At 39.6% G+C, this 23,351-nt stretch overlaps 1 protein-coding gene across 1 annotated transcript; it reads left to right on the top strand.

Annotated features, from left to right (window-relative positions):
* The first annotated feature begins 3,099 nt into the window (after positions 1 to 3,099).
* Positions 3,100 to 20,732, top strand: c1ql4b (complement component 1, q subcomponent-like 4b). The gene is made up of 2 exons (XM_026168074.1): positions 3,100 to 3,837; positions 18,674 to 20,732. Exons 1-2 carry the CDS (start codon positions 3,298 to 3,300, stop codon positions 18,851 to 18,853), a joined length of 720 nt encoding a protein of 239 aa, XP_026023859.1. The 5' UTR covers positions 3,100 to 3,297; the 3' UTR covers positions 18,854 to 20,732.
* The last annotated feature ends 2,619 nt before the right edge of the window (positions 20,733 to 23,351 follow it).

The following is a 23,351-nucleotide window of genomic DNA, read 5'->3' as shown; positions in this document are numbered from 1 at the left end:
AACAGAAAATGACATTCATGTTATTCCTGTAAACTCTTTGGTTTTAATCAAACAGAGGATGGTGCAGTGCAGACAAGACCATGAATTCATGTATCGTAAGGAAATCGAGTCAGGTGGCTTTATACAAAACATTCTTTCAAAGTTTTCTTTCCTTCTTTGCAATATTAACTTAAATTCACTGAGCTATTTTAGTGTTTAATCAGCGTGTCAGAGCCCACATTTAAATTACATGTGGATGTATTCACACATGTGTGCCTGCAGGTGTTCACACTTGCCATAAAGGCTCATGAGTAGCCCAGCAAGGTCTACTTATATAGATGTAGAAATAATTAAAGACTGTAAATTATCATCACCCCAAAATACAGAAACTTCTTCAGCCTCTATACTTCTGATTTACCAGTTTTATAAAATGCAGAGACCACACAGTTTCCCACTTTCTGACAAGCAGTACTTATTTTCTATCTCTAAATGCAAATGTGACCAGAGGCTTGGCATCTGCCTGAGGGCTCAGTCAGCTGACAGTATGCATCCCGGGGAGTGATCTATTGATCCATATTCAATATCTGCTACACTCTCCAGCTCAGTAAAGTTGGGAGATGAATTAATGAGGAGCAGAACTGACAGTGCATACAAGTACACTAGGACTGGGAGTGCCTAAATGGCTTTACTTGGCTGTGTTATGTGTAAATACCCCCAAACCAACATTTTTGATACGCAAGTGTAGAAATAATGATGAGCTGCATAACGGATGTATTTCAGATGTCAGGTGTATTTCTCATGCAGCTGAATGAGAGCTGACACAAGGATAGACCATGTCAGCAGGGAATCCCAGAATATTTAGAGTTTAAATATTCTGTCCAATCTGAGAATTAATTAACCGATGAAAACTGTAAAATAAAGCAGAGAAGAATGGAAAGAAAGTGACCAGGACGAGATGGAGGAGGTGGGGGAGTTGTCAGCAGTGATACATCTTTCATCTCTAACAAGGTCTGAAAGCTACAAAAACACAGACATTGACAACAGACCCCGAGAACACCACTCTCCTCCTTTCATTTTATCTTTTCACTTCGCCTGCCTGCCTGTTGTGTTTCAGTCTCACATCTGTAGCCCACGTTTTTGTACTTAGACTTTAGTCTTTTCACACAACTCCACAAGTGTCTATACCTCTTAACGCCACCTGAAAATCTGTAAGGTTACAGTCAGGCAGAAAAAAGAAAGACTATCACAGAATATCCAACAAATATGCTTTAAATCTACCAAGTAATATTGTAAAACCTTTGATTAAACCGTTAAACAGATGTAGTCATTTGATTTGTGAAAAGGTCACATGCTGGATAGGACGATGCTGGGTGTGTGTTTGTGTGTGTGGCTGGAGGTGTTAAGGAGGGAGGATGAGGGGGGGACGCAGTAGCGGGCAGATGCTGAAGAGAGAGAGAAGCAGGATATGGGAAAAAACAACAAGTGAGTGAACTGTTGCTCAGAAAATAAAGTCGCCGTGCGCCGGATTAATTCACGGCGAAAGTCTGCAAAAGTAAGCAGTCAGAATATGTAGTTTTCTCTTTGAAGGTGCGATCGACCACTTCGGCATCGCTTCCACTGCTCCCGCTGCCTTGAGCGTTTTTCTTTTCTTTTCTTTTCTTTTCTTTTTTAATTAAATGTTTTTTTTTTTCTTTTCGGGCGGACGGTGCGGTCCCGCCAGCACGCAGGACTCCAGGATGACATGTTGTAAGTTGGTAGTATTACTATGACTCTGTTTCCGCCGAGCAGAGTTTGGACCGCAGCGCAACTTCAGCCGAAGCGCCAGTAGACGCGCCTCAGTCTTTCGCTCGGGTCCTGGACCAGCTTTCCTGCGGCGTTTCTGTCTGAACCCGTGGGATGAAAACCCACTGAAGACCGGGGTTTAAAAAAAAAAAGGAGCAAAGAAAGAAGACATCTGGGTGAGCTGATTATTGCAGTGTACTTTTATTTTTGCACTAGTTTATAAAAAACTTTCGGAATCGTTTTTACCCACCCTGGCCATATTGAAGCTTGGTCACTTCAATTTTAATTTAAATGAAAATACTAAAATAATTCATGCATTTATGCTGTTAGGTGAGCAAAGAGCTTGTGAACAATGCAGCAGGCCTGGAATAATATCAACATGTAGCTTTTGTGTCTGTTGTGTTAAACTAGTGTTAACCTGTTTGCTTTTATGAATAATACAAAATGTTTTAACATGAATTTTGAGGACCTGGACGTGATTAATACAAAAACAATCCACCTGTGTGGGTCACACTAGTTCCATTTTTTTATAATTGTCAAGTACACCTTTAAATATGAAATTACTGCAATATGAAATGTTTCTTAAATGCCTTCCATATTTAACATTTAAATTATAAATATGTGTTATAAGGAGATCACATTTTCTTAGTCCTGTTATGATTAGGCTATATGTGTGTGTTCTTTTTCTTTTAGAGTGCAATGGATTCGCTGATTTTCTGTGATATATATATATATACCGGTATATATTTTTGCTTTACCTTTACCTCTAGAAAACTTAGATTCTTAGCCATTCTTATGAGCTGCAACAAATCTGTTGTTTGAGTGGAGGAATGGGTTTTTACGATAAATATAATGGAGCACCAGCAGTAAGGGAGATAGAAAAAAAGACCAGAAATTTAGCAGTTTCCTTGTTCTTCTCTTTTCATTCCTGGACAGACAAGTAAAGCGCCCTTCCCTCTATGTGGTGGGTGAGATGAACTCCAGTGGGAATACTGTAGACCCCACCTGACAGCTCTCTGCCTGAGCAACTGAAGGATTTTCACTGGAGCTTCTACAACCACAGAAGTGGATTCGTATAAAAAGCAGCTTGCCTAAAATCCAGCTTCTCAGCGGTTTCACTCATTTTGAACCAAGTAATTTAGAATAGTTGTGTTATATGATGTATACCTTTAAAGATGATAAAATCCTGAAGACATAATGATCTAGGGGAAAGTGAAAAATAAAAAGGATACACGTGTACTGAAAGCCAAGTAATGGAAAACCCTAGATTCCAGTCTCCCCCTGACTTTTGATTTTTTTCTCCTCCTGTGTGATGCGTCAGTCTTTCCCAGTCCTTGAATAGCACTTTCTTTTGTGCGTCCCGCACAATCACATATTTCCCTGCTCCACCTTCTCAATTCAGTGGTTGCTTTCTACCCAGAGTTCAGCCTGGCCGGCACAACCATTCCAGCTAAAGGGGAGGAGGACTTCCTCACACTGGCAGCCTCACGGCTCAGCCGAAAGAAACGTGTCATTGGGGCTGGAGTCGGCGTGGCCATGGTTCTGGTCCTGCTGGTAGCCATTCCCCTATTGGTCCACACCACCAAGGGGGGAGGGTCCGGAGGAGGAGGCACGCACTATGAGATGCTGGGTAGCTGCAAGATGGTGTGTGACACTTTCACCCCCCCACAGGGAGAGCTGACAGCTGTCTCCCCTCAGCCCCCGGACTTCTCAAACCGCAGGGGCAAACAGGGGTTCAGAGGAAGCCCTGGACTTCCTGGTCCTCCAGGTCCTAAAGGCCCCCCTGGAGAGCCCGGTAAGCCCGGCCCACCTGGCCCACCAGGGCCTGGACCTGGTGGTTACGGCCCTTCCTTCTACAGCCCCAAAATTGCCTTCTACGCCGGCCTCCGGAAGCAACACGAAGAGCGTGAAATACTCAAATTTGACGATGTGGTGACCAATGTAGGGAACTACTATGAGCCGCGTACCGGCAAGTTCACCTGCCCTCTGCCAGGTATCTACTACTTCACCTACCATGTACTGATGAGAGGAGGTGATGGGACGAGCATGTGGGCAGACCTGAAGAAAAATGGACAGGTGAGTGCGAGTTTAGGTGGGTTTGTGCTGCAGTGTTTCTGAACTGGACTGACCTCCCCTTGCAATCAAACCAACACACAAACATTAGTAAGAATCTTTTGCATCAGTGAGTTCAAATACAAGAGCAGTAAATATAAAAGTATATAACTAAATAACATGCTTAGATCAGAACTTCAGGTAACAGATGCAATTCACTAATTTAAGAAACATTTTGTCATATAGTTTAAATGCAGGAAGATGCTGTGTTATTTACTATTGAAGTGGACTTCATTGTGCTATGCAGGTGGTGACTGCCACTCAGATTTTGAACATGGTTAAAAAGAAATCCCCCAAAAGTGAATTCCAAACAATACTCCACTGAGAAAATCACAGTGAAGTTTTAGACAAATCAAATATAGAGAGAGATAATTAAGCTGAAATACACTAAAAATGTAAGAGACTTCAAGGACGCAAAAAAGAAGAGGAAAGGAGGTGGGAGTAAGAAATGGTTTAGAAGAAATTGTAGTTATTTGCACAACTTGCATGTGGAAAAAGAGAGAAAAAGAGGGAGAGAGAATGACAGCCAAGCGATCAAGAGGATAACAATCCTCTGCGTCTCGGTGGAGCAAAGCCAAAATGCAACAGCTGGCTACTGTCCTCTGAGAAACTCTGACTTTAACACTAATAAATAAACAAGTACAAAATGCCTGGAAAAAGCCTTGAATGCTTCCATCTGGAGAGCAGTGACAAGCTTGAAGTACTAAGCCCTCGCTCTGTTGAGGCGCTCTGATTCTGACATGTGTGCTACAGAACAGAAGAGTGATGTCCTGGGGATTACTGGAGAAGAAGAAGAAGAGGGGGGGGGGGGGGGAAGCGTGCTTTGCATTGTTGCAAAGGTTTAATGGTAACACAGTTTGTCCACACAGATTACACGGTACATGAACTGACAACAATATGCTACTGAGCAGAGCATCACTGTGCTGGGCTGCTGTTCATTGGTATGCTTTATTAAATCTACATCTAAATCAGCAGGCTAAGAAGGATTTACCAGAAGAACACGGGCTAGTTTTTAATTTGAGAATCGCCACTGTGGAAACAGACAGATGCAGATTTAACATAAGGGTTAAATCTTATTCTTACTTCAATCAAACATTGCACATACGAATTATGTGTCTTAACTATTAGGACAAAATGATTTCTAGTTTTCATCAATACTGAAGCACCGACATCCCTGTAGGCCTCGTCAGCAGCCCTTGCCCAGTCTACTGTAAGTGCTTGTGGCAGATTGCTGTTGCTTTTTTATGACCTGAAGCTACCCCCAGGTCAACCACTGGGAGTCACTTGTCCAGCAGCAAGAAAACACATCTGACCTTGCTAGCTTTTCCACTATTGGCCGAAATTTAGCAGCAGCAACATCACGGAGGATGCTACAAGGAAACAAACCCAGGGTTACTGCAGTGGTGGACTAAAGCTATATTTACAAGTTGCCCATGTTCCCCAATGTCAGCTTCTTTTTTGGTTAGTGGGTTGTGTCACAAAGCTCTGAGACGTAGTGCAAAGTAGTTCAAGAAATAAAAAATTGGCGCACAAAAAAGTTTTTTTTACTGGAAATGTGCTTGTTGTAGCCTAACATTCTCTTTTTCTTACTGATTTTGAATGAAATATGTGGCATCCCCTGATTTTCTATTGCAGTGTGTGTTGCAGATCTGAGGACAGATAATAGTCATAAATTAGTGCCACAGCGAGTTTGATTATTTATTATTATGCCTACATTTTATATTTTATTGTGACAAATTGATCATCACAGCCTGTGAAAGATTGATACACTTTGAAAAAAAAAACTTATCCCAGCCCTGGAAACAGCATAGTATATCTTCCAAATGATTGTTTGCAGGAAAAAAGCACCTAATATTTAAAGTTGAAATGTTGGAAAACAATATTTGGTTCATTGGCTTGCATAACGACTGATATTGCTAACCAGTTATCATACTTTCCACCAAAACGACATAGTCTGCCCATATAATAAAAACAGTAAGTTAAAATGAATGTCTTATCTTATCTTATCTTATCTTACTTGCTGATGCTGTGTAAACGTACATTTGAGCTAACCATTACTTTCAAATTCAGACCTGTTTAGTCTGTTTCATGCTGCTTCCAGACATGTAGTATATTGAATATACATTATGTGACTGATCGAGTCCATAAAGAAAGCTTTTCCCAGTATTATTGATTTGACAGCATGTACCTAAGGTGCAGAGTAAAAAGGACAGACAGCTTAATGCCAGATATAATTGGGGGGGACCTGGTTTGTTGCAGCGTGCCTTCACAGACATTGTCATTCCTGTCTTTTCCTGCTATTAAATCTTTCATAGCTTTTAGATGAGATCTTCTCCCCTTCACCTGTGCCCCTCCTTTAGTCATGTGCTCGCGCACATACACACACATACACACGTGCACCTTGCACTTTTCCTGTCCACACTAGCTATTGACTCCTTCCCCATTAATTATCTTTTCCAACAACTAAATTATTAAACCCAATTCAGTGCTGATCTTGCCCTTTTCATTGCACCCGCCTTCCTTTTTTTTCTATTCTTCTGCTAATAGACAGGTGCTCATGAACCTTGGTGAAGCTGCTAGGTCAATGAGAAAACTTTAATACAGAAATTCTCTCTTGAGAGATAACCAAGACACTACTACACTACACTACACTACAACTATTGTGAATTTGTTGTTCTTCAAGGAAGATTTAATTCTGTTTCTTATAAGACATCAGTATTATTATATGAGAAATAAATGATCAATTAAAATATTCACAAAAAGAAGAAATATCCTTGTTTGTTTTAGATGAAAAGATAGATACCAATCTCTTTCCTGTACGCTCTTTCCTGAAACACAGATTTTCATATCACAAATTACTCTACCCAAAACTACAAATCTTAAGAGCACATTTCAAGGTCAGGCCAGTTTCAGCCAAATGGGTGATTTTCAACAGTTTTCTGTTGGCTAAGTGCTTTTAAAAACCAATGAAAACTAAAAGAACAGCATTTAAAGCCAATTCAGGGTAAAATAAGTAAAATATGGCAACAAAATAAACAAGGACACTATTAGATAAAATACAGACGCTCTTTCATACACTGAATGGAAGCATGACCAACAAAGGGTGTTTACTGCTACTGTGGACCATGTTAGTATGTCTCCAGATAGATAGAAGAAAGAATACGTGTGCGAATGAGCAGAAGACAGGTGGAAAGGTGAACCATGGAGTAGAGATAGTAAGGGGAAGATGAGTACCTATGGTCAACCATCCAAAGCAATGTACAGTGCATAGGAGAGGTGAGGAAGAGAGTGCAGCCAGGGTGGAGATGCTCGGAGATGAGTGTCAGGGCTGATTTGTGACTGAAGGATGGCAGCAAGAGTGAAAGGGGAGGTTTAGAAAATGGTAATGAGATGTGCTTTGATGTATGGTTTTGAAATTGTGCAACTGACAGGAGGCCATCTGGAGGTGGCAGAGCTGAGGATTCTAAGATTTTCAATGGGAGTGACCACGATGGAAGGAGTAGAAATAAGTACATCAGAGGGAGGGGACGAGGGGTGGAGACAAAGTTCGAGGTTGCTGAAGATGCTTTGTGTAATGTTGAACTTAATTCCTGTTACTGAACAAGAATGGTTTAATAATCAGCTACTAGCAGCTCATGTGTTTATTAACCAAATCTTTAGTTAAACTTGAACTGGATCCAGACCTTTGAATCCATTCAATCCACTGAACTGACTCATTACCTAATCAGACTGTAAGTAAAAGATGGAGGTATTTGAAGTAAAAAGTGAGGCGCGAGGGGTAGCTCGGGCTGAGAAACTAACAGACATTGCACATCCACACGGTAGCGACTTGTATTACACTACAAGGTGTCCAATTCATAAATCATACACTGGTTTGTCACCTGTTGTTCTCTAAATGGGACCAGTATTTTCATGCTATAGTTAAAAAGACCTGAAACTAGAGATGAGATGATCATTGATCATAAACTCATTAAGAAAGTGTTTACTGAGGTTATAATTCAAATAAACAGTAGTGTATTGACTTCTATACAGCCTGACATGTTTTTTAGCCTGAAAATCTGTCCCCCCCTCGTCAGTTAAAAAGAACATAAGGTTAAGACTTTTTATTTAAGCTTTACTTTCCAGAGGCTACTTTCTTTAAACCAGCATTATTACTGAGTAATGAGTCAAAAAAGTGACTGAAGTGTTTTTACTTTGCTCGGCTCTATTTTTAAAGCCCATCAAAACCCATTTGTGGGTAAGGCCACGTATCACTGATGAATATACTTATCCATTTTTATTAAAGTGTGCTTCAGCTATAACCCCCTAACTTCAGCTATAATGAAGCTATAACATCATTAGGATCAGGCGTCCTATAGACACTCTGCACTTGCAATTTGTCTCTAGTCATTGTTTACAGAGCACAATACATTTGGCTAAAGTAGACATTTATACATTTTATTCAGATGTTTTGCAGATTTTTGTTTTTACTCTGTGCTAATTGAACACTTTTAAAAAAACAGATAAAATCTGATCTCACTGGCAGCTGGGTCCAGCTGCATCCTTGCTGTACTGAAGGGGGGGAAAAGCATTTCCTTTAAAGTCTGCCTTTAACATATTTCACAGCATGAGGTGACTTGTGTGCGTGCGTGTGTGTATGTGTGCACGCACTGGGCCTACGACAATCGTCAGACTGACGGGCACAGTGTTGATCCACTTCTTGTCAAAGGGAGCAGAGAACAAGACACATCCTGGGGAGAGATCACTGCAGAGCGAGACAGAACAGACGAGCGGGCTGACAGAGAGACAGAGATGGATGGATATTCGCAGGAGAATGGACAGAGGTTCTCTAAATTAAGACATGAGCTGAAGACTAACCACAAAGCAATGCAGTCAGCCAGACAGTATATGACAAAAAAATATCAGACGTGCGGCCGGTTCTTCATCTCAAACAATGGCTAATGAATTATGTAGCTGATAAGCTTACGCCACGTTTGCAGAGATTAAGCACTCAGTGCAAAGAATCTTCTTCCCTCGCTGCGTCCCATAACTCATCAAGAGATTGGTGTTGAGGTAGATGACCTTTTCAATGGATATATAATTCACCACCAATATGTTCTTTGCCCTTTCAGTGATGAGCATGGAGTGGGAGTATGAATATTTATAGCTGGTCCAATATGGTGGAATTAGGGTTGGTCAGTTGGTCAGTCTGTGGTTCTGATTGCATCTGTGTAGTTGTTGCGTTTCACTTTCTCAGACAACCTCGCTTTGGTAGTGCCACTGGTTGTATCTATGAGGCTGGTGGACAAACTGGGCCCTTATAAAGCTGAAGTGTGAGGCTGAGAAACTGATTAAAAGTTGTCCCTAACCTTTGGATTAAAAGATTAATGTTTCATTTCAGTTTCAAGCTTTTAAAGAAAGGTCTTGATTTAAAAAAACAAAACAATAAAAGCGAGGTTTTTCCTTATGCGTAAAGCACCAAAGATATTTTTGCAAATGCTTTTCAGTTTGAATCTCATAAACATCGCATGCCCCCAATACTTTTTTTAATTATTATTTTTTTAAATGTTCTTGAAACGCCCAGCTAAAGTGTGTCTATAATGAGGTCTGTGAGCTAACTTGTTAATTAAATAACACAGTTAAAAGTCATGATTATGACAAGCTTGGACTCAATTAGGAGAAAGATGAATTCGCCTCCAGTAGGTAGGTGTGATGCGGCTGCTGTGAGAAGAGGAAGCTGCTAATTACAGTGAGCCAGACAAGGTGTCAATATGAGGCTCATGTAGGACTTCATTAAGCACTTTTAATTTTATTTTATTTTGGCACACTGGCATGCTGTTTTCTTCCTCCTCCAACAGTTGTGCATGTCTTGATAGAATCATTAATAAACATTTTCTCCTGTGTTTTGAATTGCATTAGTGTCACAACGGCCCGACATTTTAATGGGGAACATTTTTCGATAAAGGATGAAAGTCCATCTTTTCAGACAGATTTCTTGTAGAGCAAACTTAAAGAATTTGTCCTATATACCCTGCAGCTTTTCTTGCTTTTTTTCTCTTCTTCTTGTCTTGTCTTCTATGTATTTATGCACTTGTCGGTGTGCACGGCCATTATTTAACTATATGTTTCTTGTTGTAATGGCCGAGGCCATTATATTCCAAAGACTAAAAGGACATGGCTGGTTGTTACTGTGTTTGGCCGTGCCTTTGTTGTGCTTTCCTTTTGCCTCCCATTATATCATTATTCCTCCTCATCAAGGAAACTGTATTTTGTCTCTTTCATAAGCAGCAGTGTGCTACAGTGTTTCTGCTTTCATAACTAACAGGGACAATTCTGAAATGTCGCTGGGTTATTATCATTTTTAGAGGTTAGAGCAGAATTATCAGAATGGGCTAATCTGTGATCCAGGGTTTGCATGGTGAATTAGTGTTTAGTTGTTTTCTATTTCTGAGTATAAGAGAGTTTTTTCCAGTTAATGCAAGATAGTAAACACTGGTTTTAAAAACAGAAAAAACATCAGCTCCCTCAGCTCTGGCATTAAATAATGCCAGAGCTGAGGGAGCTGATGTGCTTCAGGTAGACCATCAAGAGAACACATTTATATCCAATTAAGCTATCCCCTCTACTGTCAAAGGTTTCAGTCTAGAGCCAATTAGAGACTTTCTAATCAACATCTTGACACCTTGGGTCCTGAGTGTCATGGCGAAATATTAGCATTTTGTATGCCAATTAGTGTCTGAGTCTGCAGTGCAGGAGAGGGGTTACGCGTCGACCTGCATAATAGAAACAAGAAACCTCAGGCTGGTACACATGGGTGGAGGTTGAGAGAAAACAGACGCTTTTATGAAAAAAAAGGCCAATTCAATTGCCCTTCTTCTCTCTCCCTGTTCACCTTTAGAGGTCCCTCAGGTAAGTTTAAGAGACCCCGTCTCAATCGCTCGCTCTGCTCTGAGAGGTCTGTACATCACAGTGAATGAATCCTGTCAGTTTTATTACCAAAGGATCAAGGCACCACTGCGAAACAAAACAAAACCGAGAAAAAAATAACACACTACATGGACAGCGCACCTCCCAAACCTCATTTATAGCCCCCCTTCTCCTCTAAAACAGGCATGCTTGATCAGTTTGTTATCCAACATCCTCCCTCTCCATCACTCAAGGCCTCCCTCAACTTTGGCTTCCTTTACTCGCATCCTGTGCTCGGACTACTAAAGCGCACGCAGCTGCTTACTCGTCTGTGCGACCTAATCCAAATTTCTGCTCTCACACCCACCTTTTCATTACGCATACTTCTCTTCTCTTTGCCCCATGCCCTCCTTGCATCAATTTTCTCAGACATTTTATCAACGCCTCTATAAAAATGGTGAATGCGTTATGGCTAAATAAATGTGAAATACATGTGTCAGCCCTTAAAAAAATGTCACATGAATGAGTGGCACACAGCTGAAAATGTAGATTTTATTGAGCATTTAGGACTGTCGGTGAATTATTTCCATGCTGTCAGTTTCCTCACTCTCTCTCCTCCTACCACCGCTCTCTGGCTCTCTTTCCACATTTAATGTGGCCCCAATGAAAAGTGTAGGCAGTGTAATCTTCTCTATTGTCCCTTGGGTCTTCCTTCTTCCCAACAGCAGCAGATCACGTCAGAACAGCGTTGGGCCAACAGACAGAAATTCACTCCCTTGTCGCTATCAATCTCCGCCGCTGTTGACAATAATCCTGATCTGCCTTTGCTTCTTGTTTTCACTCCCAAAGCCCCAGTGCCTCCTGCCCACTTTAGGAAAACAAGGTTTCACTGTGATTGTTACTGACAGCTGAACCTGCAGACTCATCTGTGCCGGTTTCAGTGTCACAACACAATACGATCTTAGTATGGCCCGATGGGGGAAAAATAAAGCCCTTTTAGTGGTGGAATAAAAATTCAACATTCACATAATGAGGAGGGAAAATAACAATTCAATTAATGCAGCACATATCGACAAAGCTTGGACAGGGCAATATAAGCATGTGGCTATGGACTGTATGGAGACCAGTGGGTTAGATGAAGTGTTTTCTTCATACTTAGTTGTTATATTGGGAATACATGCATGTGGTTTGGCATTGCATGATTAAAAAAGCCAGGAAAAACATCATCTGCAACATAAGTTGTTTGAAAGATGCACAAATTACCTGTTCCGTGTGGATTAATGCACCCCAATACCATCACTGATGCTGGCTTTTAATCTATAACGAGCTGGGTGATCCTTCTCCTGTTTAGAATTTCACATTTTGAATGTTCAGTTTTTAAATTCACATCAATTTGATTTATTCCTACTTTTCTTTTCCAATGATTTACAGTCAGTGATGACACAGCATTAGTGAAATAGCAGTGACACACAAAGGTAGCCCAGGTAAAGTTTTTCCTGAAAATTTTAAGTAAATGTAGAACAGAAGTGAAAAACACCAACTAAGTAATTTAAGACTGAAACTTTTCAAGAAATGCACGATATCGTCACATAAATTGAAATTGAACAATTTATTTCCCCCTGGGATGTTGTATCTGATGTTGAGCATTTTAACCAGCTCATAGCTCTTCTTTACAACCACGTAACCACATTGCTACTTTCCAGCCTGCTTTTCCTGTAATATAGAGCACAACTAGCAAGTACTCCAACAATCCTTGATGAAGTCATTTGTTTACTTTTGGGTAAAACATGATCAGCTCCTACTAACTCTGTTTTTAGGTATTTATTCATCACTGGATGCTAACACGCGACTCTTGCTGTCAGACATGTTTGGGTTTATGTTCATTGATTTTTCTAGGGAACATAAATGCATTGCATTGCTATATCATTAATATGGAGAAATCACACTTCTTTTAAATTGTGTAAATTATTGTGGATGTCATGATATGGCACAGACCCAGTTTTTCACTACATAATCCTGCATTTCTAATGCAGTGCCAGTTAACCTTGTTCTTTGCATACAGAGATTTCTCTGAATTGTCTGAATGTTTTAATGATGCAACATAAGAAAAAACCATTAAGAAATGCTTTTCTTTAATTGGTGAGCTGTTGTATTTGTCGACATTTCCTCACCATTTTTCTTCTAAAAGTGTCTTTGGGGTATTTTACTGAACCCCATTCATGTCTCCAATAAGTCTAATAAGTTGGTGTTTTACAGGCATTACAAAACTTTATCTTTTGTTTCCCTGTTGGGGACAGATGCAACTTTAGTGCCTGAAAGATTTTGTTCCTGACACAAAAATAAATGTTTTAAATAATTTTTTTGTTTAACCTTCCTGCCTTCTTGGGACCTTTTTGTGCCACTGCTATGTGTTAAATGGCTGCCATTTCCACTGTGTTCAGTGGAATATAACCAAACTTGCCACAGGATAGTTTTTACCTGTCAATGTTAATATTCCAGTGTGAATTCCTTAAATCAGCCTAAAATGGCTGAGCAGCAGAAATCCCCACACCCATCACCCTGGGGACCATTTTCTGCCCATTGACTTCCATTATAAACGCTATTTTTCAACCCCAAATTATCATCATATGATTTTATTTTTTCTTCTTTTCTTGGATGTCAATGAAGACTCAGGGCCTTGAAGTTTTAATTTTTAAATTGCAAAAAAAATGCAAAAAAAATAATGGCAGGTCAAAATGTATGTTGGTGCCAATCTTTGGTCCATCTAAAGGCCTACTTATAATGACAATCACATATTACTTCAACTGGTTTTTTGTGGAAATATTTAGTTTCGTTTTTTGGTTTTTGGGGCTTATAACACAGGGCGCTCATGTAATAACACTGGGATTTGAAGGGTTAAAACAACGAAAATATAATTAAAACTTTACATGAATATTTCAGGGAGAAGTAGTTTTACAAGGTTGGCTAATTTAAAGTGGAATAAAATATGGATATATGGTCTTTTTATGGCGTGGCTGAGAATGGTCCCTAGGGTGATGGGTGTGAGTTTTTTAAAGGATGGCAGGAGGGTTAAATTAAGTAGAAATTCTAAAATTAAAAATTAAAACTTATATATGGAGAGTGAGAATTTTTTTTTAATGTGGAAGAATAAACATTCAATAAACTCCAGTTTTTAAAAAAAGTATTTTTTTTTGCAATTCAGGTTTTACAAGTCACAGAGTAAAATAGGTCACACATTTCATCGTGTGATGTCAGAGTTCAACTTACACGCAGATACATTTGTTCGTTTGTTGTTATGAATGTAACATATAATTCGTGAAGCAGCTTATGTTCATCCATGAATTACTTCTACTGTCAATCGTATTAATATTGATAATATTTAAAAGGTCACACTCTTGTAAATATGTAGATAAAATGTACAAAGATGCAACTTGTCCACTAGTTTACTGTATATAGGAGGGGAAAGGGAGCCATGAATTAATCATAAACGTAGCACATTAAATGTCAGCATCTCCACTGTCTGAGTAGAGGCTAAGTAAACCTACGTGCCTCATAAAGAAGTCAACCATAAAAAGCCATAAATAACAGTGTGTCCTTTTGGTTAGCAAATATAATTAGCTGGTGTTCATTTAAAAGGCCATTCAATGAGGTGGTGTGAATATCACTGCTGCAACTTTTGTTGTGACCCTTAAATGCTGATTCAGGTAAACATTATTTTATTTCAAGCATGGTTTAGGTTTGCTTACGATAATATTGTCAATGTACATGCAGAGGTAAACTCACTTTAGCTGTAATTTTACGCAGCAAAACAGTTTCCCCACTCCTGTTTGATGTGCTATTGGTCTGTCACTACCCTAAAAACAGTTCAGAGGGCTAGACGCTCCTACAGGGTCTAGACTTCAGGAGCAGGCCGCACCTTTTCCAGCACATCCCCTGCTCCTTCATTGAACATGTAGGTACATTTACATTTTCTCCGATCAGCCCTCCGGCCATAACAAGGTAAAGGTGCTTCAGTCTTTACTCATTGATCCAGTGGTGAAAAACTGAAGAAAACTGACCTTCACATGCACAGTTTTTATGAGACAATCCTTATTCCCTCCATTTTTGAGTGGTCATAATGTTTTCTGCTCACTGGTGTACTATACAGCAATCCTCACAGCAGCCGGCCAGCCTCTACCTCAGCTGACAGTATACTGTCAGGGGAATCTTGCTGTTCAACCATGTAGACAGATGTTGGATGTACAAAATGTAACAATCCCTCTACTGTAATATTTCTCCTAAACCTACTTGTTCTCCTCAGGGGAGACATTCAGTCCCTTCAGAGCAAAGCAGCCTAGCACTGTAAAGTAACAAAATGTCTTCCATTGTTCTTGTTCTTTCCTTAGCTGTTCACCTGAGATTCGCAAAACAAAAAAGGAGGAGATGTGAGGTTATCAAGATGCACAAAGAGGGCAGGGTGGCTTGTGAATGTGCCATATTGTATCCTGACCTCATGCTAGTATTTGGTGGGCCCGTTTGACCACTCTAGCCTATCTTGTGCTCCCACTTATTGTGATTGTATGGAGTTATTGAGGAGTTGGACCTATTAGGCGAGGAGCTGCCATAGCTGTCTGGCTACCAATTACTAGCCAGCAGCTATGTACAGCCTGCCCCGAGGTAAAGAGGGGTAGGGGATGTTGTAAGAGGTTGTGGGGGAAGGATATAAGTGGGGTTGGGGATGCTGGGTAGGGGTTCTCAGGAGACCTGCCACAGCAGCACGTCGTTAATCAATCCGATTTAGACTGGACAGGGACACACTTAGACGCTGCCCCCGCCAACACTGCCATGGCAGGGGAGAGAAAGCGTGTGCGTGACCTGCATCTTATTCCAGTATGCGGACACAAAAAGATGGATAGATGGGTCCAGAATGAAGAGAAAGGAATGGGGTGGCAAATGAGAGAGGGATGATGGAAGGGGCGTGAGGTGTGGAGGGAGAGACAACAATTAATGGAGTGATGTGAGTTGAATTAAAACAAAGGAAAGATATTGATTCATTTCTGTCCTAAGGAGGGGAGTAAAAATGTTCACCTTCTTTATGTGAAAGAAAACCCCACAGAGAGAAATGTATTTGATAAAATTGATGAAAGGGGCAAAATAAAAATGTTGGATGGAGGAGGAGAAAGGGGGAAGTTTAGTCTGATTTGATTTGTCTTTGTGATCACAAGAGATCAGTGAAGTTTGATGACTGGCGGAGATGATGGACCATATCCTTAGTCAGACTCACAGGAGGAGACAAGGATAGAGTTAGGGCGTCCTATTTGCATTCATTAATATGTATGCACATGTGCACTTTATTTTCCACTATTAAATGGATTGCCTGCTTGAATAGTTTGTTACCCAGCCAGTGATAGTGCAATTTATTATAAGGAGATTTGCTTACCGAGTGCGAAAACAACTCAGATTTTACCGAGAGCGGATGAAATAACAGGCACATTTAACAACATCATAAATAAAGACGCTCCTTTGTCACCAGAAAAGCTGCTCAACTAAATCCTGGGATACTGGATTGGTCTTCGAGAATTAGGTACACAACATTAAGTCTGGTAATTGTGCTCCCTTCTGCAACATGTATGGGATCATTGCCATCGTGTAATATAAGGGCAGTGCTAAGTGGTTGCATATTAGTATGCATGTAAATATGTATCGTTAGATGTAATGACTTCTTCCTAAATGACTGGTCATATCATTACAGACAGAGCATCATGTGGATTGCATTTCCTTCTCCAATCACAAAGCTGTCCAGATGTTGATAGAAGAGTAAATAATGCCTCATCTGAGCAGATTTACTTTTTAAAATTGTGCAAGGCTCCATGGTTTGCAGCCTTCACACCGGATAATGTGTTAGCTCTGTATACCAGCAGTTAGTGGGTGGCAGAGTTTTGTCTTACAGGAGTGTTGATAAGATTGTTTAGTGATTCTGAGGCTGCAGTGTGCTGACGTTCAAATGTCCTTGGCTATGCCTTTTATTCATATCTGACACCAAACAGGGACGACATTCTTCTTTTGAATGTTTTCATCAAAACATCGGACATTTTCATCATCTCGCTTGTCTTGAAATTATGGTTTTATCGCGTTTCCTTGAGTTAGTGTCTTAAAGCCGAGTGATAATTACTTTCAGTGCATTCAATTCGATTATATTTTATTTTTATAGTCCCAAATCAAGTAAGGTAAACACCCTAAAATAATAGAGTGAAAACCCAAACAATGAAGCCACCCCCTATGAGCAAGCACTTGGTGACAGTGGGAAGGAAAAACTCCCAACAGGAAGAAACCTTCAGCAGAACCGGGCTCAGAGACAAGAAGCTATCTATTGCATTAGGGCGAAGGTAAAGATAACGGGTGAGAGAGATGGGACAAAAATTTAAAGTTACAGCTCCTGTCATGCACCTTTAAGCCTCATGCAATACATATTTTGGTAAACTCTCAACACTGTCATCACTGATGACTCTGGGTTATTTATTTTGTTTGCTTGTTTTTTTAGCAGTACCAAGCAGCATTAGGGATTGATGAGTTGAGCTTTTAGCAAATAATAGTTTTAGTGGGTAGTGGAGATAGCTACTGGATGTGTAAATAGACAAGTTCACCACGTCCACTTGAAAGGTCACAATAAGCCAATGTGGTATTCACAGTTTGTCTACGACCCCTTTCTTGTGATGAGAGCAGCACTGTCCTCTGACACAAACTGTCAATGCATGACAAGCAAAGCCAAAAAAAAGGTAAATAAAACTGAAAGCTGTTTTCAGTTAATGATGCTGACATGGATGAGCAATAGCAAACACATATAGCAGTGATCAGAATGTGTGAACCTTCATTGTGTTTTCTGTGTTTGTGTGAAAAAATGAACTGATGTGTTCCTTGACACCTTTCTGCTAATCTCCCATCAAACTGTCCTCAGCAACAGGTGGATCAGGTGTGACAGCAACAATCCTCTGGAAAAAAAAAAAAAATTGATGGTGACTAAAAAAGCTGGTGGTCTGAGACGGAAGTGTGAGGCCAAAGATCACTGCACATCTCATTTATCTACCCAGTGGACAGGAAGGCATCAGCACTGATTACATTACACCACGATCACAGAGTGAAACAGGAAATAAAACAGCAGTAGTGAACAAACTGGTTGTAGGTGAGATAATGTGGTGAAAAAGATAAAAGTGTTAAAGGGAAAATGTAAAAAAAAAATAGAGGAATTTCAGTTATTATCAACAACGAATTTAAATATAAATAAAAGTAAATGCGTTCTTAACATGTTGGATTAGATAACTGGACTGTATAACACATTTTTGACTAGTGTGAAGTCCATAGTTCTGTCATGCTGACTAGTTAATTAACATGTAGATGGCAGTGGTGAACATGTCTCCTCTGCAGGTGATAATTAGTGTTTGAAGGCTATAAGAGGAGACCTCCAATTAAAAAGAGAGATTTGTAGAAACTTGTAGGTGAGACTGGATACTGAAGATGAAATATTAAAAAATAGCCATTGAAAATCACATTTGGTGTCTATAAGTAGGTTTATGATTATATACATAAAAGCTGTTAGAAAAACAGAAAATATTTTTAACAGTAATTTTTTTATTTACACAAATGTTCAGGTAATGGATGTGCAGCATAGTTACATTTTAGCTAATACTGATCTTTAATTTCTCTGAAAAAAGCAGGTTGTGTCAGCATGAAAGAAGAGTTGCTGTTTCCTGCCTTGTTGAGAGTGCGTGCAGACCATTGTCGCCCACGAAAACATGATTCAGCCTCACCGCAGACAACAATATGTCTGCGAAACACACTCGTGACATCAAACGTCTGCTTTCCACGTGGCATTTCCTTCTTTAATGGTCTTTTTTCAATCTTGGCCGCCTATCAATTCCTTACTTGTGCTTTTTCGCAGGTGAGGGCCAGTGCAATCGCTCAAGACGCAGATCAGAACTACGACTATGCCTCCAACAGTGTTATCCTGCACCTGGACGTGGGGGATGAAGTGTGCGTGCAGCTGGACGGGGGCAAAGTTCACGGGGGAAACACCAACAAATACAGCACTTTCTCCGGCTTCCTCATCTACCCTGACTGACAATGTCCTCACATTCCTATACTCCCCCTCTGTAATCAAGCAAAAAGTTTCATCTCCTTTCTTCATCTAACACTGCCATAATGTAATTTGTCATTTAACTGCCCTTCAGTAAATGAAACATTGTAATAATATGACCACAGCTAATAGATAGAGCTTGAAGAGAATTTGTGTAAAAATGAGTATAATATTGTACATATTACCAGATAACATTTACTCAATATAATACACTTGTGTGATCACTATTATGTGCCATGTACAGTATGTGTAAGCATGGCTAAAACACAATTTAAATACATCTTTTTCATATGCACACGTTTGCCTGTACACACGCGAGTGTCCACGCGTTAAGTGAAATTTACTTGTCGTTCTGAGAGAGGATGATCGTCCCGGCCACCGCTCTGAAATCAACTGGATTGTCAACCGAAGTGTGCGGCCTTTCGCCTTTACCGTGAGATGGATTTTCAATACGGCCGTAGACATCAAGCAAGAAAAGTCATGAATATATTGATCAGAGCTTATATTAGAGCCAACTTTATGGTCATAAACCGGTGTGTTGTATGTCTGTGTTGATGCAGCATACACGCCTGTGCTTGCCCTTTATTTTGTGCTGAGGTGTAAAAGCATCATGTTACTAATGGTATGACTTGCACAGTCTCTGACTCCTGCAAGAGGGAGGAGGAGGAGGGCTTTTGAGATGTTGATAACAGACCTTTAACAAACCCAATATGTCAATACTGAGATTTAGCTTCGAGATTTATCCTGACACCACCTCATCATATCCTGCTAATGAGCTGAGGCTTCTTCTACAGCCTCACCTGTTGGGCGACACACAAATCTTTCCTCTTTAAATAGTGATAGTTTGGGAAAGATTTTTCCATATGAAGATCATGGGATGCAGTCGAATAGCTGAAGTAGTTAGTTTGACATGCTATCTGCCCACCTTAAATGTTGAGATTGATGGATTGTGTTAAAAGCCGGCTGTCATAGTGAGGTTTAGAATTGATATTATTTCTTTTTAGAGAGTCTCACATGAAGGCTTCCATAATGTTCTACCCACTTCTTCAGTCATGGCCACTAAATTCGATAGATTGTGTTTTTTCTATCTGCAGAAATGTTTTTTTTCGTGGCATGGCTCTGCCGAGAAATCAGTGTCTCCACCCTTCAACTCACATATGTGGAAAGCGTAAAGCAGGGAGAGCAGCAGGAAGACCCTCATACAGAACAGAGCAGGCATCAGTAACAACAGATAGGACACTGATGCATGACGGGATGAGAGGTGGGTGGCAAAGCGGCTTGCAGATGAGCAAGCTAAAGCAGCTTTTACAACACTATCAGTTGATGCTGACCGGCACCGAGATCAGCTGATGTGTCAGGACTGCAGCTGAGCTTGACTTCATGGCCTGCCTGAGCCAATGCTCTGCTGAAATTGTGCAATGGATTTAAAAAAAGAGAGAGCCTCCCTACCTCCTCACAGCAGGCCAATCACAAGAGTGAAGCGGTTGTAAATGTGTGATTGCAAGAAAAACAGTTTCCCAGTCTAGTTCCCAAAATGTGAAGCTTTTTTCTTTTTAATTTTAATGTGAATGTATCCATGTGAAAAATCTCTTGATGTTACTGCCATGTGCCATACCTATAGGTTCTCTGTGCCTTATACTATCAATTTATTTTTATTTTTTATGCATGAGATGGTTTTCCCTTGTTAAGCTAAGTGAAGAAGATGGTCCACGTCATGCAAATCGAAATCAGACACACTACTTATAAGAGGGATTGTCTTTACAATGTTAGTGCATACTCACTTAATGAAATGCACACGTTTATCTTTGTGTGTAACTGGATGTTACTGACCCTTGTAAATAAAAGGCCACAAAACTAAGACCAAGATGAATTCTGTATGGTGGGAATCAATAACAGAAGCATGACACGGTGTAATTGAAACTCTGCATCCACAAAAATTGTAATATTTCAATGGATCCGAATTTTCACGTTTAATTTTTTAACATTTTTTAATAATATACCTTGAACGTAAAACTCTTTTTAACACATTTGTTAGAGTTTAGTGCCGTGCAAGTAGAGGGCTTCACTTTAAAACGTGTGAAGGAGACGGTATTATTGAGGTAGCATGACCATACCCAGATATTTGGATGTGGATTATTCTTACTCTTATTAGTCTTGTGGTGAAATTGAAAAAAAAAACCCATCTTAATGTCGTATATTGTACACAGACATCCCCCATGTGTGGCTTCATTTAACCTCTGCGCCACAATGCATCCTACTGTGTGTGTTTTCTGGCGCTGCTACCTCTGTTCCCGAGCATTGCTCTTACTGTTCTTTGCGAGCTGAGACCATGAAATACAATTTAAAAAAAAGAAGATTCAGGATGATTTTACTGTCAGGCGGAACCAGTGCTTTCTTTATTGCTTTTATTCTGTCTTCTTTCCACAGGAAAACAAAGAAGCTGTTGCAGACCTGTTATGATAAAGTGTCTTTGAAGTTTTCAGGGTGTTTTTTATATGTTAAAAAAAAAAAATTTCCTTTTTTTTTTTTTGCAGCACTGAGGTCTAACACATTCTTCAGGTTCAGTTATTTGCTCACATAATATTGCAACAGTTGCCTTGAGATGCACAACTCTCTCAAAATCCAATGTGTGTGTGTGTGTGTCCCTGCTTGACTGCATTATATGCAGAGGCTTTCTGTCTTGCACTTTTTGTATATAAATATGAAAAAGAAGAACAGCAAATCTATCTATCTATCTATCTATCTATCTATCTATCTATCTATCTATCTATCTATCTATCTATCTATCTATCTATCTATCTATCTATCTATCTATCTATCTATCTATCTATATTGTATATTTAAAAATATACAACCCTAACTCCAAAAAACTTGATATGCTCCTTTCTCAAGGCACAAAATAGAGAGAGGAGAATCTTTAAAACAAGCAAACTGGTTTCCTAATGCTTACTGGTATTTGCATCAATAATAATAATCTGTCTACACCTGTGTTTAAAATACAGCTTTGCAACTTTTTAAAATTACCTGTAAAACTAACTACACCTATGAGCACTATTTAACTTTCTCTGTTTAGCAAATCTGCCCAGTGAAAAATATTAACTCATATTAGCAAAAGGCTGGAAAAGTAGGTGGTAATTAAAAAAAGTTAATTAGATTGGAGTAATAAAACTTATTAGTTCATCTGTTACATGATTGGGTATAAAAAGAACATTTTATAGTGGCACAGTTTCTCAGAAGAAAAAATAGGCAAATGTTCATCAATCTGCAAAAAAACCCCAAAACGGTATCTACAAACTGCTGAACAATTTTAGGACAATGGTCCTAAACATAAAAGTTTGAAGACTGAATATCTCTTCAATATCATCTACATTGCATAATGTCAAAAAATTCAGAGAATCTGGAGAAATCTCTGTGTGCAATCTGTGTGAAATCACTGGCCCTGTGGCAGCACTGCATTAAATACAGGCATAGAAATCACTGCACAAGCTGAGGAACAGTTCCAGAAATCATTTTCTGTGAACACAGTTTGCTGTGCCATACACAAATGCAGATTAAAGCTTCAACAGGATCCTCAAACACCACCATCATCTCTGAGATCTGGACTGAGACAAAGTGGAGAACTGGTCTGTGTACAGACAAATCTCTTTGGAAAACATGGAGAACAGGTCTTGTCTAAAGAAGAGAGGGACCATTCTGCATCTTTGATGGTACGGGATGCATCATTTTCTATTGAATTGGCAGCTGGCACAACTGGAATGGCCCAAAAATGCAGAAATGTATATATAGGTTTTAGAACAACATGTGCTCCCACCAGGGTGGGAAGGCCTATAATATTTCAGCAAGACAATTCTAAACTACATCTAATAAGTTCTCTGTGTTCTATTGTGAATAAATTATGGGTTTATGAGCTTTGCAAATTATCGTGCAAATGTGGAAAATTAAATTTAACTGAATTTACATTTCTGGCAATGTGCAAATTGGTCAGGATAATAAGCACTGTAAAGGTGGAATTGCAACACGTTGTATGTGTGCAAAAACATTGATTTTACTGTAAACTACATGTATTTGTGGACATTTTTAGCTGTGCGTTTCTCTTTGTAGGATTTTAGTGGCAGTAAATCCCCAAAACAAAACATACACAAAAATAAGTTATTCCAAATTTAGTGAGTTGGTTAAGCAGGAGCATGTCAGCCACAGGCATCCATAGCCACACAATGTTGACAAATGGGCGCATATTTGATATTCTGATCTATTTTGTTCTGTTAAAAAAAAAAAGCCATATCTTTAACAGGCAGTATTTACGTAGACATGTTTCTTTTTACAATATTCTGATTTTTTTAAAAGTGTTGCTTTGACCTGAATGCTAACTTTAACATCCAAACAGGCTTAGAATGCTAACATGTTGATGTTTTGAAGGTTTTTCCATCCATGTTAGCATGCTAACATTTTTTGTACTAAGCACAAAATTCAACTATTGATCAAA

Source organism: Astatotilapia calliptera, chromosome 5 (genome assembly GCF_900246225.1).
Source record: "Astatotilapia calliptera chromosome 5, fAstCal1.2, whole genome shotgun sequence".
Classification (NCBI taxonomy): domain Eukaryota; kingdom Metazoa; phylum Chordata; class Actinopteri; order Cichliformes; family Cichlidae; genus Astatotilapia; species Astatotilapia calliptera.
This window is presented reverse-complemented; position numbering and strand designations above follow the sequence as displayed.